This window comes from Choloepus didactylus, chromosome 21 (assembly GCF_015220235.1).
Source record: "Choloepus didactylus isolate mChoDid1 chromosome 21, mChoDid1.pri, whole genome shotgun sequence".
Lineage (NCBI taxonomy): Eukaryota > Metazoa > Chordata > Mammalia > Pilosa > Megalonychidae > Choloepus > Choloepus didactylus.
Genome location: NC_051327.1, coordinates 47,272,569 through 47,289,045, shown reverse-complemented (window position 1 = coordinate 47,289,045; position 16,477 = coordinate 47,272,569). Strand labels below are relative to the sequence as shown.

General features: G+C 45.9%; 1 protein-coding gene across 1 annotated transcript; it reads left to right on the top strand.

Moving 5' to 3' along the window:
* The first annotated feature begins 1,102 nt into the window (after nt 1-1,102).
* KCTD13 (potassium channel tetramerization domain containing 13) lies at nt 1,103-16,381 on the top strand. The gene is made up of 6 exons (XM_037814980.1): nt 1,103-1,523; nt 2,637-2,807; nt 11,671-11,759; nt 11,850-11,902; nt 12,606-12,801; nt 15,598-16,381. Exons 1-6 carry the CDS (start codon nt 1,280-1,282, stop codon nt 15,832-15,834), a joined length of 990 nt encoding a protein of 329 aa, XP_037670908.1. The 5' UTR covers nt 1,103-1,279; the 3' UTR covers nt 15,835-16,381.
* Nucleotides 16,382-16,477: the final 96 nt, after the last annotated feature.

Below are 16,477 nucleotides of genomic sequence, written 5' to 3'. Positions count from 1 at the left end.
GTTCACACACATTTACGGAATGGTCTTTTTCTGGATCCATGGGTCAGAGGATAGCCTTATCTGATGTTGGCGTTGGGTGAAATTGTTTAGTCACCCAACTGTGAGTGCCAGGCCAGCTCCTACCAACCCCAAGCCTCTGAAAAGAGAGTGCAAACCAGCTTCCAGCTGTCAGGAGCTGCTTTTCTCTTTTACACCAACTACATGTGAAAAATCAGAATTGGCAACACCGTTTGGTAGAAAAGGAACCTCTAGTCACCAGAGGTCCCACTATTCCTTAATACCTCGTAACTGGGCCACTTCGACTCATTTACATTCCTGTCTAGTCCTGCAGGCATTGAAATTTGCATCTGCTTAACAAGCACAAAAGGGACCAACCAAGCCTAGAGCAATAACTTGCCTAGGATCACCCAGTGAACTGGTGACGGCAGGGTCGAAACTAGAACTCTAACTCTGCCTTTAGTTTCCCCTCCCGCAAATCCCCCTGACAGACATTCAGGTGTTGTTGAATCTCTGACGTGTCGTCCTCTAAGGGCTGCTGCTCAGATCGGATTGAAGCACTCCTTCTCACCACGATCTCTTGTCAACTGTGTGTTCCTATCTCATTTCTCTTCTTGGGGGGGCTGGATGATCTTTCACAGCTGTCAAGTCTCCTGACATTATCTGGGATTCTAAGAGCTCCGCTCAGCTGCCCCAGCCACCCTGATATTCTTTCTGCTCCTCACGTACGCCCAGCTTGTGCCTGCCTGAGGGCCCCTCCACCTGGCCCCTTTCTTCTCGGCTTCAGCTCAGCAGCACCAAGGGAAGCCCCTTCCCTTTCTGGGCCTTAGTTTGCTCTTCCCGCCCAGGAAGCTCTCTCAGGGCAGAGAGCCAACCACGGTGCGAGGACTCCACAGTCCACGTCAGGCGGGAGCATCTGCCTAGGTGCTTCCTTGATTTGGTCTAGGGACTCGTAAGCCCGCATCCCCGAACCTGCGCGGCCGGTGTCACATCTGTCACTTGTCACCCAGTCGCGCGCCACTGCTAACACCACTGCGCATGCTCCTTACTCTGTTGCCCACCCGGTCAGGGGCGTGCCCTCGACGCGCCTGCGCAGTAGTTCGGCCCCGGCTTCCGGGCCGAGCGGGCGCGATGGGGCTGTGGGCCAGTGTCGCCGAGTAGCGGCGGCGTGTGGGCCTGCCCATCAAGAGGTCTGGCCCGAGGACCGGGCTCAAGGGTCTTTGGGAGCAGGCCGGAGGGCGCGGAGAGAGCCCGGGATCGCCGCCCGCCGACATCACCTGACATGTCGGCCGAGGCTTCGGGCCCGGCGGCGGCTGCGGCCCCGACCCTAGAAATCCCGAAGCCCACGGGTCTCGAACCTGGCTCCGCTGCATACGGTCTCCAGCCGTTGACTCCGAACAGCAAGTACGTGAAGCTGAACGTGGGCGGCTCGCTGCACTACACCACGCTGCGCACCCTCACGGGACAGGACACCATGCTCAAAGCCATGTTTAGCGGCCGCGCGGAGGTGCTCACCGATGCCGGAGGTATGCGCGCTGCCCTCCATCCCCCAGATCCCCGGCCCCTTGTCCCCACAGTCTTTCATCGCCCAGTCTCCCCACGCCCCTTCTGCCGTCTCACTGTCAACTCATTCTCGCCTCCCTCCAGCCCCCTCGTCTCATGTCATCTCCCCTTCCTTATTCATAATCTCCCTCCTCCCCCAATCCTTTACCCCTAGCGATAACCAACATTTTGTGGAGTCCCAAACTCTCCAGGCGCTGTGGTAAGTGATTTCAGTGTTCTCCCACCCTTCGCCGCTCAGCTCCAACTATTTTAGGCATCAGCCCTGCTGCCAGCGGCACCTCTTCCAGACAACTTGGTCAGCTTCTAACAACTCCCCTTCCTTGTGCTCATCTCTCTGCCTCAGCACTGCTGGCAGCCAGTTGGAGGCCTGGGGGATCTCGTCTGTGTCCATGGTCCCCCTAACACAGACCTAGGTCTAGGAACATTCTAGGAATTCATCAGTGATATCGATTGTAAATACAGGGGAAGGCTGCTTTGGGTTTGCCAGGGACACCAGAATGGAGGATAGACAGTTCTCCTTGGCAGGCTTCCCTTCCCTTCTTGGAGTGTTACATTTAGGTTGGGCGCCGTATGTCCAAGTGGGACATTAAAATACGGGGGGATTCAGAGTGGTAGACAAGGAGGTGGCCTTCAGTTTTCAAATATGTGAACATGGAGAAGTCTTTTATTCAGCAGGTATTTGTAAAGTGCTAGGTAGTGCTGGAGAAACATTAGTAAAGGAATCTGACAAGACTGCTCTTTTGGAGTTCACATTTTCAGGTGGAGGGGGTAAGGATTAACAAGATTGGTTAGAGGTTTATTGATAAGATAATTCTATCAGAACTTTCTCATGGTGATGCCTCCTTACCACAGATTTGGGAGGTAAGTATTTCTTTGTGGCTGGAAATGTTAAAAAAGAGGCCTATAGGATTTTCTTGGACATGGCAGAGATTTGGGGCAGGTCAGCCTTCAGACTTTCTTGTAGCCTTAGAAAGCTTTTTCATTAAAAAAACAAAAAACAAAAAACAAAAAGACAACTTGATAGCTCTGAGGTTCCAAGCAAAACCATCCTTCCTCCCACCCACCCCCACCACCAGGTTGGGTGCTGATTGACCGGAGCGGCCGCCACTTTGGCACAATCCTCAACTACCTGCGGGACGGGTCCGTGCCACTGCCTGAGAGTACCAGAGAACTCGGGGAGCTACTGGGCGAAGCACGCTACTACCTGGTACAAGGCCTGATTGAGGACTGCCAGCTGGCCCTGCAGGTGAGGGCCCCTCCCTGGCCTCCTGAGTCCCACCCCTATGTCCATGTCCCAGGGAGAGCTGTCCCAGCAGTTAGACATAAGGACAGAAAAGGAGATGTTGGGTACCTCCTGGAGAAGGAATTTGGGGTACTGTCCTCTCCATCCCTGCTGCCTCAGACAGGGTCCTCTTCACCACCTCATGCCGGGACCATTGCAATGGTTAAATGACTGCTCTCTCTGCTGGTGGCTGTTCCTACTCAGCCCCTCCAGCTGTTACACTACCACCCACTCAAGTAATTATCCTTAAACATAACCCCAATCTATTCTCTCCTTTGCTTAGAAATCCTAGATAGCTCTCTACTGCCACTAAGAGAAAAAGTAATTTAATTTAATTTGGAGTATAATGACCTCCATGATCTTGTCCTATCCTGGGAGGCAGCTTGGTTTCTTTTTGTTTTCTTTCTTTCTTTAAAGCAAGTGAAATCCTTTTCTCAAATGAAATCTCATAGAAGCAGAGCTGCTCCCAATAAAACATGGTTGAGGGTCCCAGAGCCCTACCTGTTAGGCTCTGTTTCTACCCAGCAGCAGCCCTTGAGGCCCTTCTGTGGCTCTTTTAGGGTTCCAAGGAGCAGAGTTTGGAAAGCACAGCCAGGACATACGGGTTTGTTTTAAGATATAGATACTGAGGACTGTCACAGCTTAGTGACCTTGAGTGAGTCACTTCCCATCTCTGGCATTCTGTCCTCATGGTCCAAAAGATAAAGAAATAAGAGAAAGAACTACAAATGTAGTAAATTTTACATGAAGGCTTTTATTCTGTTCTGTTTTTACAGAGTTTAAAATGTTACTTCTTTTATGATACAATGGTAATAGAAGATTATAAGTTTCTTTTGTAATGCCCTTACTTTGTATACTAAAAAGGCAATTATGAACAGTACTCTAATCTTGGGGGATACTTAGTGGTTCTTAAAATCCAGAAGTTTACAATATCTTTGGACAACATCCATATTTTTCAAACTTTTCGACTGCATCCACAGAAAAAAAGACATCTTATACTCATGTGTACATAACTGAAATGAGAGTTTTGTAAAACACTGCTTTTAGTAACATGCACTCTGCTGTATTCTATTTTCTTCTTTTTTTAATGCTGGTTGGGACTCATTAGACTGACCCATTAATAAGCTACCAGTTGGAAAAACACTGAACTAGATGATCTTGGTAATGCATTTATGCTCCGTAGTTTTAAATTTAACCAACATCATTGCACACCCACTGTGTATCAGGAGCAGTTCTACTATCTGCTTGACCATACATCTTGTACTTCTGTTTGACATAAAAAGAAACATGAAGCAGTTTGGGTGACACATCTCAGGTCAAAGAGCCAGTAAGTGGCAGAGCTTAGATCCAACCCCAGGTTTTCTGAATCCCAAGTGCAGGGCTTTTCCTTTTATGCTCCAGCTGCCCCTTTTCCAGGTTGCTCTGAGACTCTTCCCATCCCCACCCCACACATCTAGAGTTTGCTTGTTTGTTTGGAGGTTTTGTTTTTGTTTTAAGATTTAGATACTGGGGATTGAGTTCATCAGTTCCTCAGTAAATGGCACTTAATCATCATTGGTCTATGCAAATATTTTCTTTTTTATTTTATTTTATTTTATTTTCCCTTCATGCCCAATCCCCTTTCCTATTCTTCTTTTCCCCATAGACACCCATTCCAATTCTGATGTTTTGATACGTATGCTTGGATTATATTTGTACTCTTGAAAAGCTGAGGCATTGTTTTGTAAATGTATATGTTTTCAATTTCCATAAATGACATTGAACCATGGATTATGTTCTATTTCTTAGTGTTTTTGCTCAACAGTTCCTTTCAAAATCTATTCATGTTGCTGTACATCTAGTTCTTTGCTTCTAACTGCTGCATAGGAATCTATGGTGCACATTCACCACATTTCACTTATACATTCCCCAGAGGCTGGAGACCTAGATTGCCTTCCATTTCCCTAGCATCCTTGTACATGTCCCCTCATGCTCCTTTGCCAGGATTTCTCATTTGTAGCTGGGAGTAGAATGCTGGGATTACAGGGCACATACATACTGAGTTTCATTAAGTAGCATCATCATATTACTCTCCAGATTGACTGTAGCAGCTTATACTCATTATCAGCAGTGCATAAGGGATCCCATTTCTGCGTATTGTTGACAACACATAGCATCATCCAGCTTTCTGAGTTTGCCAATCTGACGGGTGCAGAGTGATCTCATGTTAATTTCCATGCCTCAGATGACTAATGAGGTTGAGCATCTTTTCATTTACTCACTAGCTTTTTTGTGAATTCCTTACCAGATTTTCTACCAAGTTTCTTGACTCTTTCGTGCTGCTTTGCAAGAGATGCTTGCATATTTTAGTTCAGTCTTTCTCACCCAGGGTTCCCTACAGAGAATTAAACCCTATTACCCTAAGGCATCTATTGTACATAAAAAATTAACTTTTCTCCTCTGCATCTAGAATGGTACAATCTTCATATTCCAGGCTGCTATGACAAATACCATGCAATGGGTTGGCTTAAACAACAAGCATTTATTGTCCCATGATTTGGAAGGCTAGAAGTCCAAAATGAAGGCGTCAGCAAGGCCATGCTCTCTCCCCGAAGTCTGTAGTGTTCTGGTGCTGGCTTGCTGCAGTCCTTGGGATTCCTTGGCTTGCGTCTCTGCCTTCATTCCCTAGCAATGTCCCTGGGCTTTTCTTAATGGCTTTTTTGGACTCCTGGCCTGGCTTTTCTTTATAAGGCCTCCAGTAATACAGATTAAGGTATTAATCATTCAGTTGGGCCACACCTAAATAGGATCTTTTTTTTTTCAACTTTTTAAAATTCAGTTTTATTGAGATATATTCACATACCATACAGTCATCCATGGTGTACAATCAACTGTTCACAGTACCATCATATAGTTGTGCATTCATCACTGCAACCCATTTTTTAACATTTTCCTTACACCAGAAAGAATAAAAATAGGAGTGAAAAATAAAAGTTAAAAAGAGCACCCAAATCATCCCCCCATCCCACCCTATTTTTCATTTAGTTTTTGTCCCCATTTTTCTACTCATCTATTCATACACTGAATAAAGAGAGTGTGATCCACAGGGTTTTCACAATCACACCGTCACCCCTTGTAAGCTACATTGTTATACAATCATCTTCAAGAGTCAAGGCTACTGGGTTGCAGTTTGATAGTTTCAGGTATTTACTGCTAGCTATTCCAGTTCATTAGAACCTAAAAAGGATTGTCTATATTATGTGTAAGAGTGCCCACCAGAGTGACCTCTCGGCTCCTTTTGGGATATCTCTGCCACTGAAACTTTATTTTGTTTCATTTCCTTCCCCCTTTTGTTCAAGAAGATGTTCTCAGTCCCACCATGCTGGGTCCAGGCTCATCACTAGATGTGATATCCTATGTGCAATCAACTTTTTTAAAAATGAAAACAATAGAATAAGTAGAACAGAATGACAATGATCAAAAAACAAATTTGGTGGGTGGGTTGCCACCAACTCTTTTAAAATGAGAGAAGAGAATGAACAGAATAAATAGAAAATAGGAAAGAAAATAAAAGAAAAATGAATTCAGAGGGTTACAGCCAACACTTTTAAACGAATAGAATAGTGTGGAATAGGAAGTATCAGCGGGCACAAAAACAAGCACAAGTGCAATTTTATGAAACTTATTTCTCTTTCATAGATGTAAATGTAAATATAGATATATGTTGTTTGTGTCACAGTATAAAATCTATGTTTTACTGTGAGCAGTGGTGGATAAAAAGGAGGAGGAGGGTGGGGAGGTGAAGGAGGAGAGAAGAGAAAGGAAGAGAGGAGGAAAAGAAGAAAACAGAAGAAGCAGAAGGCAATAAGTAGAAAGAAAGAAGTGGAGACTGGAAGAAGAAATAGGAGGGAAGGAGGAGAAAAAGAAGAAGGAGGAAGAGAAGAGAGAAAAACTATATGCAGTCTACAAATCCTAAAATATTTCTAAATAGGATCTTGAAGGATCCTATTCACAATTGAGTGCATACCTTAACTGAGTGCCAGAGAACTCAGGGATCCTATTTATGAGGATCCTATGTTAAAGGAGCACCAGTTAAGGACATGCCTTTTGTTGGGGTACATGATTTAATCTACCACAGGGCTTATTTACCTACCATCCTTGGGAGAGTTGGAAAAAAATAGTCACCCAAATTATTTGCCTGCTTTTGAGATTCAGTTGAGGAGCCCCCATGGAGAAGGCTGTTCTAGATAATAATTTCTAATCAGTTTTACATGTTGCAAATATTTTCTCTTAGAATGTCATCTGCCACCTGTGATATCTGTTGTTGAATAGAAATCCTTGATTTTAAAAAAGTTGCTAATAACCATTTATAAACTTTTTAATCTTAAAGCAGTATATATGCATTGCAGAAATGTAGAAAACACAGATAATTACACACACACAAAGCACTGTGTATCCTTCCAGCTCCTTTCCTGTGTGTGTGTATTTTTGTTAAAATACGATCATGCTGTATTTACTGTTTTGTAATCTGTTCTTTTGTTGTTGTTGATTGCTATCTTTATATGTCAATAAAATTTTATCTTATCTAACATCCAGCTTATACTTAAATTTTTCTAGTTGTTCCGGAAATGTCTTTTATATAGCTCGTTTCTCTAAACCAGGACCCAATATAAGTCCTCATTTTGACTGTTATGTTCCTTAAGTCTCTCCCAACCTAAACCAACTCCTTTTTTTCTAATGATGCTGACTTTTAAAGAAATCACCAGTTGTCATGCACAGTGACCTACCTTTTGAACTTGACTGGTAGTTTCCTCATGACATGATTTGGTTTTTCACTCTATCCTACCCTTCTCTGAATTTCCTCTCAACTAGAAGTTAGATTTAAAGAATTGATATTAACCATTTTTGCTAGACTACCTTTTAGGTAATGTTATATATTTCATCTTGTGTCTCATCAAAAGACCCATAATGTTGCTCTATGACCCATCATTAGCTATGATCTGAATTGGTCACTGGATTCAGGTGATGGTGGTTCGATCCTTCCATTGTAGTTATATTTCCTTGTTGCTAGCTATAAAGTAATCTGTGTGGTGTGATTTGAGCACTCTGTGGACATCACTTACCTTTCAACCACACGCCAATTGATAATCTTTGCCCAAATCAATAATTTATCTGGACTTTTAGAATAATTATGTTATAATCATTCTTTGAGCATTATGTGGGATTATTTGTAAAGTCATGCTTTCCATCATCAACTGGAGAAACTCTTGATTTTAATGTAGTTAGATCCCTCGATATTTTTTGCCTAATGGTGTATCCTTTTGAGGTCTTGTGTAGTTTTTATCTTTCGATACAGGTTTTTTAATCAAAATGGAGTTCACTTTTATAGATGCAAATTACCAAGGGATTTAACCCTTGTTTTGTCCTCCTTATAGTGAGCTGGTTTTCCAAGGCCATCTACCAAATAGTCTGTGGTAGTCAATGTCCAAGATGGCCACCGTGATTCTTGCCTCCTGGTATTGAGGCCCTGGTTTGGTCCCTTCCCGCACTGAATAGGCCTGACCTGTGCAACCGATAGGACATTGCCAAAGCTAGGTCATAAAAGACAAGCTTCCATCTTGCTCTCTTATGGATCACTCACTCTGGGGGAAGCCAGCTGCTGTGTTATAAGGACACTCAAGCAGCCCTAGGGACAGGTCCACTTGGTGAGAAGCTAAGGACTCCTGCCAACAGGCAGCACAAACTTGCCAGCCATGTGAGTGAACCAGCTCAGAAGAGGCTCTCCAGGCTCAATCAAGTCTTCAGATGACTGCAGCCCTGACCAACATCTCGTCTGCAACTTCATGAGAGACCTAAGCCAGGATCATCCTGCTAAGCGAATCCCAAATTCCTGACCCATAGAAATTGTGTGAGATAATAAATGTTTATTTTTGTTTTAAGCTGCTAAGTTTGGAGTAATTTGTTACCCAGCAATAGATAATTACTATATATTTTGGTATCCGAAATGGGTTCTACCACGACCAAAACCTAAAATTTGAAAGTGGGTTTATTGCTGAGAAGTGAGCTGAAGCTGGAAGGACTTTGAGAAGTGCATTAGTGAAGAATCTGTTAATAGAAATCTGATGGCTTTGTGGAGGCTGCAGGTGAAGGCTTAAAGAACAGTTCAGAAAACATTATGGGAGACTAGTGCAAAGAAGATCTTTGTTATGTAGTGGCAGACAATTTAGAAACTGCAGTAATGTAGAAAATAGAAAATGTTCCTAATGAACCAGTTGATCTAGCTAAGGAGATTTCCAAGCAGGATGTTGAAGGTGCCACCTTGTTTCTTGTTGCATATAGTAAGGTGGGAGGGAAGATGGTAAGCTAAAGGAAAAACAGTTGAACAAAAAGGAGCCAAGGCTTGCTGGGTTAGGAAATTCCCAGCCTTTCCAAATAAGAAAAGGTGTTGAAATTAACAAATGGCTTCCCAGGCAAAGATTATATACAAAGGCATTCTCAGGATAATATGGTCTAAAGAAACTGAGGATGTGATTGTAAAATCCCATGTTTAAGATCCCAGAAATAGCCATGAAGATGCCTCAGAGCCATTCTGTCAAATCATAGGAATAGGGCTTCTAAGGGTGTCTTCCCTCAGCTGTCTAAGCATAGGCCGAAGGTAGGAAAAGGCTTGTCTCACAGATCTTTGTGGGTATGGCCTTAAGCTAACGAAGTGAACTCCAGTAAGATTCATAAGGCACCCATTAAGTTTTTAAGAAAATTGTGTCAGCAACAACACTGCCAGCTGGGACTGAAAGGGGCAGAGACAGATCAAAAGGAAAAGAGGCTTTTGGACCCCCCCCCCCCACACACACACACACACAAACTTCTGCAGGCAGGAAGCAGGCTGAGAAAACTACGAAGCTGCAAGCATGGACTACCTTTCACGGGAAAGAACGATGACTCAGGGCAGAGCCAAGAGCCATGGAGGATCATTCCTGGACAGGAGTCAGATTCAAGGAACTTCCAACATTTGCCCAACTGGATTTCGGAATTGCTGTGACTCCTGTGTGCCTTCCATTTTTCCCCATGCTGAACAAGAATGTACAAAGTAGTTAGCCTCTCCCCATCCCGCCATTGTATGTTGGGTGTATGGAGGTGGATAACTTGTCTCTTTAGTTTATAGGTCTTTAGATCAAAAGGAAATGTACTTCAGGAACTGTAGTTAAGGAACTATACCCAAGGAGCCTCATCCCCACCTGGACCTGATTTAAATGACAAGATTCTGTACATCAGTCTGATTCTGTAATGGGATGAGACTTCTGGGGACCTTTGGGAGGGGGTAAGTATATTTTGCATGTGGGAAGGATGTGAATAAATGGGGGCCAAAGGGTGGACGGTGGAGCCAGCCTCTAAGGCAGCCCCCAATGATTCTTGCCTCCCAGTAGTCATTTCCTTGTGTAGTGCAGTCTTCTACAATGAGGAGAGCTGGCTTCTATAGCCAGTAGGGTACTGAAGAAATGATGGTGTATGACTTCTGAAGCTACATCATAAAAGACATTGAGGTTTCTACCTTGCTCTCTATGGGACCATTTGCTCTGGGGAAGCCAGCTGCCACGTCCTGAGGACACTCAAGCAATTCTGTGGCACGGTCCAAATGGCAGAGATCAGATGTCTTCCCACACACAGCCGACATGAACTTGCCAGCCAGATGAGTGAGCTTTTTCAGAAATGGGCCCTCCAGCCCCAGCCAAGCCTTCAGATGGCTGCATCTTGACTGCAACCTTTACTACACCCTTCATTCCAGAACCACCTACTAAGTGACTCCTGAATTGCCAACCCATAGAAACTGTGAGATAATAAGTATTTATTGTTGATAGAGACTGCTGAGCAGCAATATATAACTAGTACACAATCTGTACTTTCTCCCTTGGTTTGTGGTGTCCTTGTTATAAATAGACAGTTCTCATATACACATTGATCTGTTTCTGAGTTCTTTATTCTGTTCCATTGCTTGGTTTGTTTCTATACTGGAACCACACTGTTTTTGTTATGGCTTTGTAGTCTATCTTAATATCTGCTAAGGTCAGTCTCTTCTTTGTTCTTTTTAAAAGTTGATCTAAGTATCTGTAGGCTTTTATTCTTCCATATTAATTTTAAAATAAATCTTACAAGTTTCTCACAATAAAATTCATATTAATTTTAGAAGAAGCCTTACGAGTTTTCTAAAAAAATCTTCTGGAATTTGTATAGAATTGTCCATCTAGTGTTTAGGTTAGGAGAGGTGGGATGGGATTTGGCATGAAGATTCTAGGAGAAGAGAACGAAACCCACATGTCTGGTCCCGATTCTGCCTGCAAACTTGTCCTAACCGGGTTCATTCATTCATAGATAATTATTGAGTGTGTATTCGGCTTACTCTCTAGGTGGGAAGAGATAGACCATAAGCAAATATACCAAAAAATGAGAAAACAAACAAATAATGTGAAAGAGAGGAAGGAGAGGAGGCTGCTTTAGCCATGAAGCTTAGGAAGGAGTCCTGGCACAGGCTCAGGAAGCACCGCTAGAGCTGAGAACCGAATTGTGAGAAGGAGGCAGCCATGCTAAATGCTGGGTGAAGAGTGTTCCAGACAGGACAACAGCAAAGGGCCTGTGTTGCGGGAGCAGGCAGCCAGTGGGGCTGAAGCCCGACCAGCAAGGGGAGAGTGGGAGGAGACGAGGGTCAGAGAGGTCAGAGGTCGGATGCCGCAGAGCCTTGTGGAGCTCGGAACCTGGACTCTTCTTCCTTCTGGGTAGTGGGCCGCTGTGGAAGGCTTTTAAGTGGGGGGGTGACTGGTTGTACTGTTAACCACCTTCCGCTTCTTCCCCCAGCAAAAAAAGGGAGAACCTGTCCCCGCTGTGCCTCATCCCCACGGTGACATCTCCCCGGGAGGAGCAGCAGCTCCTGGCCAGCACCTCCAAGGTGAGGCACCTGAGCCCTGTAGGGTGGAGGCAGGGAGGCCCCTCCCTACAGACTGACCCCCAGCCTTCTCCGTCCTCTCTCCCCCAACAGCCCGTGGTGAAGCTCCTGCACAACCGCAGTAACAACAAGTACTCCTACACCAGGTGACCGCCCCTTGGGGGGTGCGCTGGGTGGAATCCTGGGACTGAGCACAGCCCTGCTCCTGTCCTGGTCCCTGGAGAGGGCAGTGGCCACACACAGGGACTAAAAGAATGCCTGCCCGAATGCAAATTCCAGCTCTGTCACTCACCGTTGGGTCCTTTGGGCAGGTCATTTTCCTTTTGGAGCTTCAGTTTTATCATCGCTAAACTGGGGCTCAGGTATTAAGTGATAATGTATAAAAAGTGATAATGATAAAAGCATTTAATAAGTGCTTGTTTTAAAATGGGCATCGCTCTGAGCACTTTACACATATTAATTTACATAGTCCTCATAGTCGTTTGAGGCAGGAACTGTTATGTTTCCATTTTGCAGATGAGGTGGAGGTACTGCCAGGTAAGCTAACTTGCCGAAGGTCACTCAGTAACAAAGTGGTGGAGCCAGGACTCCAGGTTAGGCAGCCTGGCTCCAGGGCCTGCACGGGTGGCCACTCTGCAGTGCTGGGATTTGCTCAGTAAATGCTATTTCCCTTCCAAGGCCCCCTTAGCCTGGCCCCAGGGAGAGGAAGCTCCCTGCTGGGCACCAACCCGCCCCACCCCACCCCCTCAGGGCAGGACCAGAGTGCAGGGGGAGTCTGGGCCCCTTTCCTGGGGGAACAGCGGGAGGGAGGCCAGTGGTGCTGAGGCCTCCTGGCCCCCTGGTCCGCAGCACTTCAGATGACAACCTGCTAAAGAACATTGAGCTGTTTGACAAACTGGCCCTGCGCTTCCACGGGCGGCTGCTCTTCCTCAAGGACGTCCTAGGGGATGAGATCTGCTGCTGGTCTTTCTATGGGCAGGGCCGCAAGATCGCCGAGGTGTGCTGCACCTCCATTGTCTATGCCACGGAGAAGAAGCAGACCAAGGTCAGAAGGGATTCAGGGCCTGGCCCGGGAGCGGGGTGGTGGCGGCAAGACCAGGACCCCAGACCAAGGCAGCTCAGCAGAACAGGCATGGGAAGGGGCCCATCAACTGGAGTCAGGAGCTGGGGCTCCAGGGTCTTGGCCACGTAACCTTGGGGAAGTCAACTTAACCTCTGTGGGTCTCCATTTCTCCATTTGTGAAATGAAAGTGTTGGAGTAGAGAGGGCTTTTTAATCTAGGGCCATTAGAGGGGTTTCAAGGCTGTCCGTGATCCCCTGAAATATAGTATGCAGGTTTGAGAGTGTGTATACATTTTTCTGTGCAGATTGTCCATAGCTTAGTTAGAATCTCAGAATGGTCCATGACCCAAAATAGGTTCTTAAAACCTCAGGACCAGCCAGTCTCTTAGAACACTCTCTAAGAGTAAACTGACTTGCCAAAGGTCACTCGGTGACAAAGTGGTGGAGCCAGGACTCCAGGTTAGGCAGCCTGGCTCCAGGGCCTGCACGGGTGGCCAATCTGCAGTGCTGGGATTTGCTCAGCAAATGCTACTTCCCTAATTAATGCAGCATTCATCAGCAAATGCCTCACAAGCACCCACTCTGTGCTGAGCACTGCACCAGGCCCACCAGAAACCAAGGAGCAAGGAAGTGCCAAGTGAAGTACCAGCCCTTGCCAAGCTCACTTGCCAGGTCCCTTCTGGCCTCGATAGCAGGGACATGCTTCAGATTTACCAGAATTCTTGCAAGTCTCTAAGCTCTCAATGCTGTTTCACACAAAGGTGTCTCTCTTCTTGGAATTATTTTCCCTTGTTCCTGTCTGCCTAATGAACATGTACTTAATCTTTCAGGCCCAAGGCAAACATCACTTTCTTTGGGACACCTCCATTCATGAACTTTGAACCCAACAACCCCAAAGTTGGTTACTCTTCCTGGCTAAACACGGTGTCTTGTAGTCTGCAGGGGTTGCCTCCGCAGCAGGGTGTTGGCTTTTTGTGGGCAGAGCTGTGTCTTTTTCTTTCCTGTCTCCCTAGCACTGGTCCAGCCAGTCACACAGAGGAAGCTTGGAAACATTTATTGAATTCATGAATATATGGATGTATGTATGAATGAATGAATGAACAAGCAAACAAACAAACAACCCAGCTTCCAAGAAGCTTCCTCTGTAATTGGGGAGACTGGAAGATAAAACAATAATTAGAATAAAGCTAGTTAAGAGATATGTTAGTTATCTCCTCCCAAGGCTATGCGATGGGGAACCCCCCCAATCACCTCTTTGCCATCCCTTTCTCCTCTCCTGCTTCATCATTCTCTGTCAGTCATATCAGTCTCCTGGCTGATCTTCAAATAATACACTAAGCACATTCCTGCCCCAGAGGTTTACACTTTTGCTTTTTCTCAGACTTTCTTTTTCTGGCTGTCAACCTGGCTCCTTCCCTCCCCTCCTTGGTTTTTGGCCAGATGTCACCTTCTCAGGAAAGCCTTCCCTGAACTCCCTTTTTAAAAAAAAAAAAAATCAGTTTTATTGAGATATATTCACATACCATACAACCATCCATGGTGTATAATCAGCTGTTCACAGTACCATCATATAGCTGTGCATTCATCACCCCAATCTATTTTTGAACATTTCCTTAACACCAGAAAGAATCAGAATCAGAATAAAAAATAGAAATAAAAAAGAACACCCAAATCACTCCCCCATCCCACCTTATTTTTCATTTAGGTTTTGTCCCCATTTTTTCTACTCATCCATTCCTACACTGGATAAAGGGAGTGCAATCCACAAGGTTTTCACAATCATACTGTCACCCCTTGTAACCTACATTGTTATACAATCATCTTCAAGAGTCAAGGCTACTGGGTTGGAGTTTGGTAGTTTCAGGTATTTACTTCTGGCTATTCCAATATATTAAAACTTAAAGAGTGTTATCTATATAGTGTGTAAGAATGTCCCCCAGAGTGACCTCTTGACTCCGTTTGAAATCTCTCAGCCACTGAAGCTTTATTTCGTTTCATTTCGCATCCCCCTTTTGGTCAAGAAGATGTTCTCAATCCCATGATGCTGGGTCCAGATTCATCTCCGGGAGTCATATCCTGCGTTGCCAGGGAGATTTACACCCCTGGGAGTCACGTCCCACGTAGGGGGAGGGCAGTGAGATCACTTGCCAAGGTGGCTTAGTTAGAGAGAGAGGGCCACATCCAAGCAACAAAGAGGCACTCAGGGGGAGACTCTTAGGCAGAACTATAAGCAGGTTTAGCTTCTCCTTGCAGCGACCAGCTTCATAAGGGCAAGCCCTAAGACACAGGGCTCGGCACATCAAGCCAGCCGCCTGAACTCCCTTTCCGAGTTGCCACACTCAGCCCTGGCCATCCCACCCACTTTCACTGCTACATTCTTTTCAATCACTTAACCACTTTACTATTTATCATCACTTGACTTGTACGTCTTAAATGTGTGCCTGTGTCCTCTCCCTAGAATATAAACTTCCTGAGGGTGGGTTTTCTGTCTGTTGTGTTCACTACTATACTCCCACTGCCAAGTGCATTTGCTCAGTAAATATTTATCAAATGAAAGAATATGCCAAGAAACCTGGCAGCAGATGACTCTGACTTCAGAGCTGGGCCTCTTTGCCAAGCAAGGTAGCTGCAGAGAGGACAGTCCAGGCCAAGGAATCAGTGCTCACCCAGGCTAGAAGGTGTGCAGTACAGGAACAGTTGGGCGGTGGGGGGGGGAGGCGGGGGTGGCCGTGTGTGACGGGGCCAGAGCTAGGAGCTGGGGGTTGCTGGCCTTTTGCAGGTGGAATTCCCAGAGGCCCGGATCTTTGAGGAGACCCTGAACATCCTGATTTATGAGACCTCCCGCGGCCCAGACCCAGCCCTCCTGGAGGCCACAGGGGGTGCAGCTGGAGGTGGCGGGGCAGGCCGAGGGGAGGATGAGGAGAACCGAGAACACCGTGTCCGCAGGATCCACGTCCGGCGCCACATCACCCATGACGAGCGTCCTCATGGTCAACAGATTGTCTTCAAGGACTGACCTCCGACTGCTCCCCTGCCTTCCTCCTCCTATCCCTGGGGCCCAGTCCCTATCTCCCTTTCCCTCCCAGCCCCAGCCTTTTACCCCGGCTCTGCTGGCCAAGTCGGGGGTCTTCCTCCCGCCCTCTTGCTGCATGGTACAGTTCACTTCAGTCTTTTCCCATCCATTCCCAGCTCATCGCTAACAACACGGTACATTCCGGCCTCCCCCTCAGTCCGAGCCTTGTAGAAGGCCTGCATCCGTCCACTCGCGCAATTCTTGTCTTCCTCTCTTTCCTACACTAGCAGGTTTAGAATGATTTGGAATTCCCTTGCTCATTCTTCAGTCCATTGTACATGCCAGAGTGTCAACCCAGCCCCCATAACACCCACCACATTCTGAGCCGCCTTCTGCACCATTGTGTGGGGTAGTTTACCTCCCTCCTCCAGTTTTCCCCACCTCCTTAACTTTGTACTAGGCTGGCCGGGGCCTGCACCAGCTCAGCTATCTCCTCAATCTGTTTCATATTATTTATTATTTTAATTTTCTATTAAATTATTGAAATAAAGTTGAGTCAAGGGTCTGGTTCTAGCTGCCAGGGGGAGGGGCAGGTAGATGGCGTATGTTAATGAGTTTCCTGGCTAGTTAGACAGAATGAGACCCG

Coding starts and splice junctions, on each gene's coding strand:
- KCTD13 (XM_037814980.1), top strand. CDS start 1,280: ATGTCGGCCGAGGCTTCGGGCCCGGCGGCGGCTGCGGCCCCGACCCTA. Junction 1,524..2,636: donor GGTGCTCACCGATGCCGGAG/GTATGCGCGCTG, acceptor CCCCACCACCAG/GTTGGGTGCTGATTGACCGG. Junction 11,760..11,849: donor TCCTGGCCAGCACCTCCAAG/GTGAGGCACCTG, acceptor CTCCCCCAACAG/CCCGTGGTGAAGCTCCTGCA.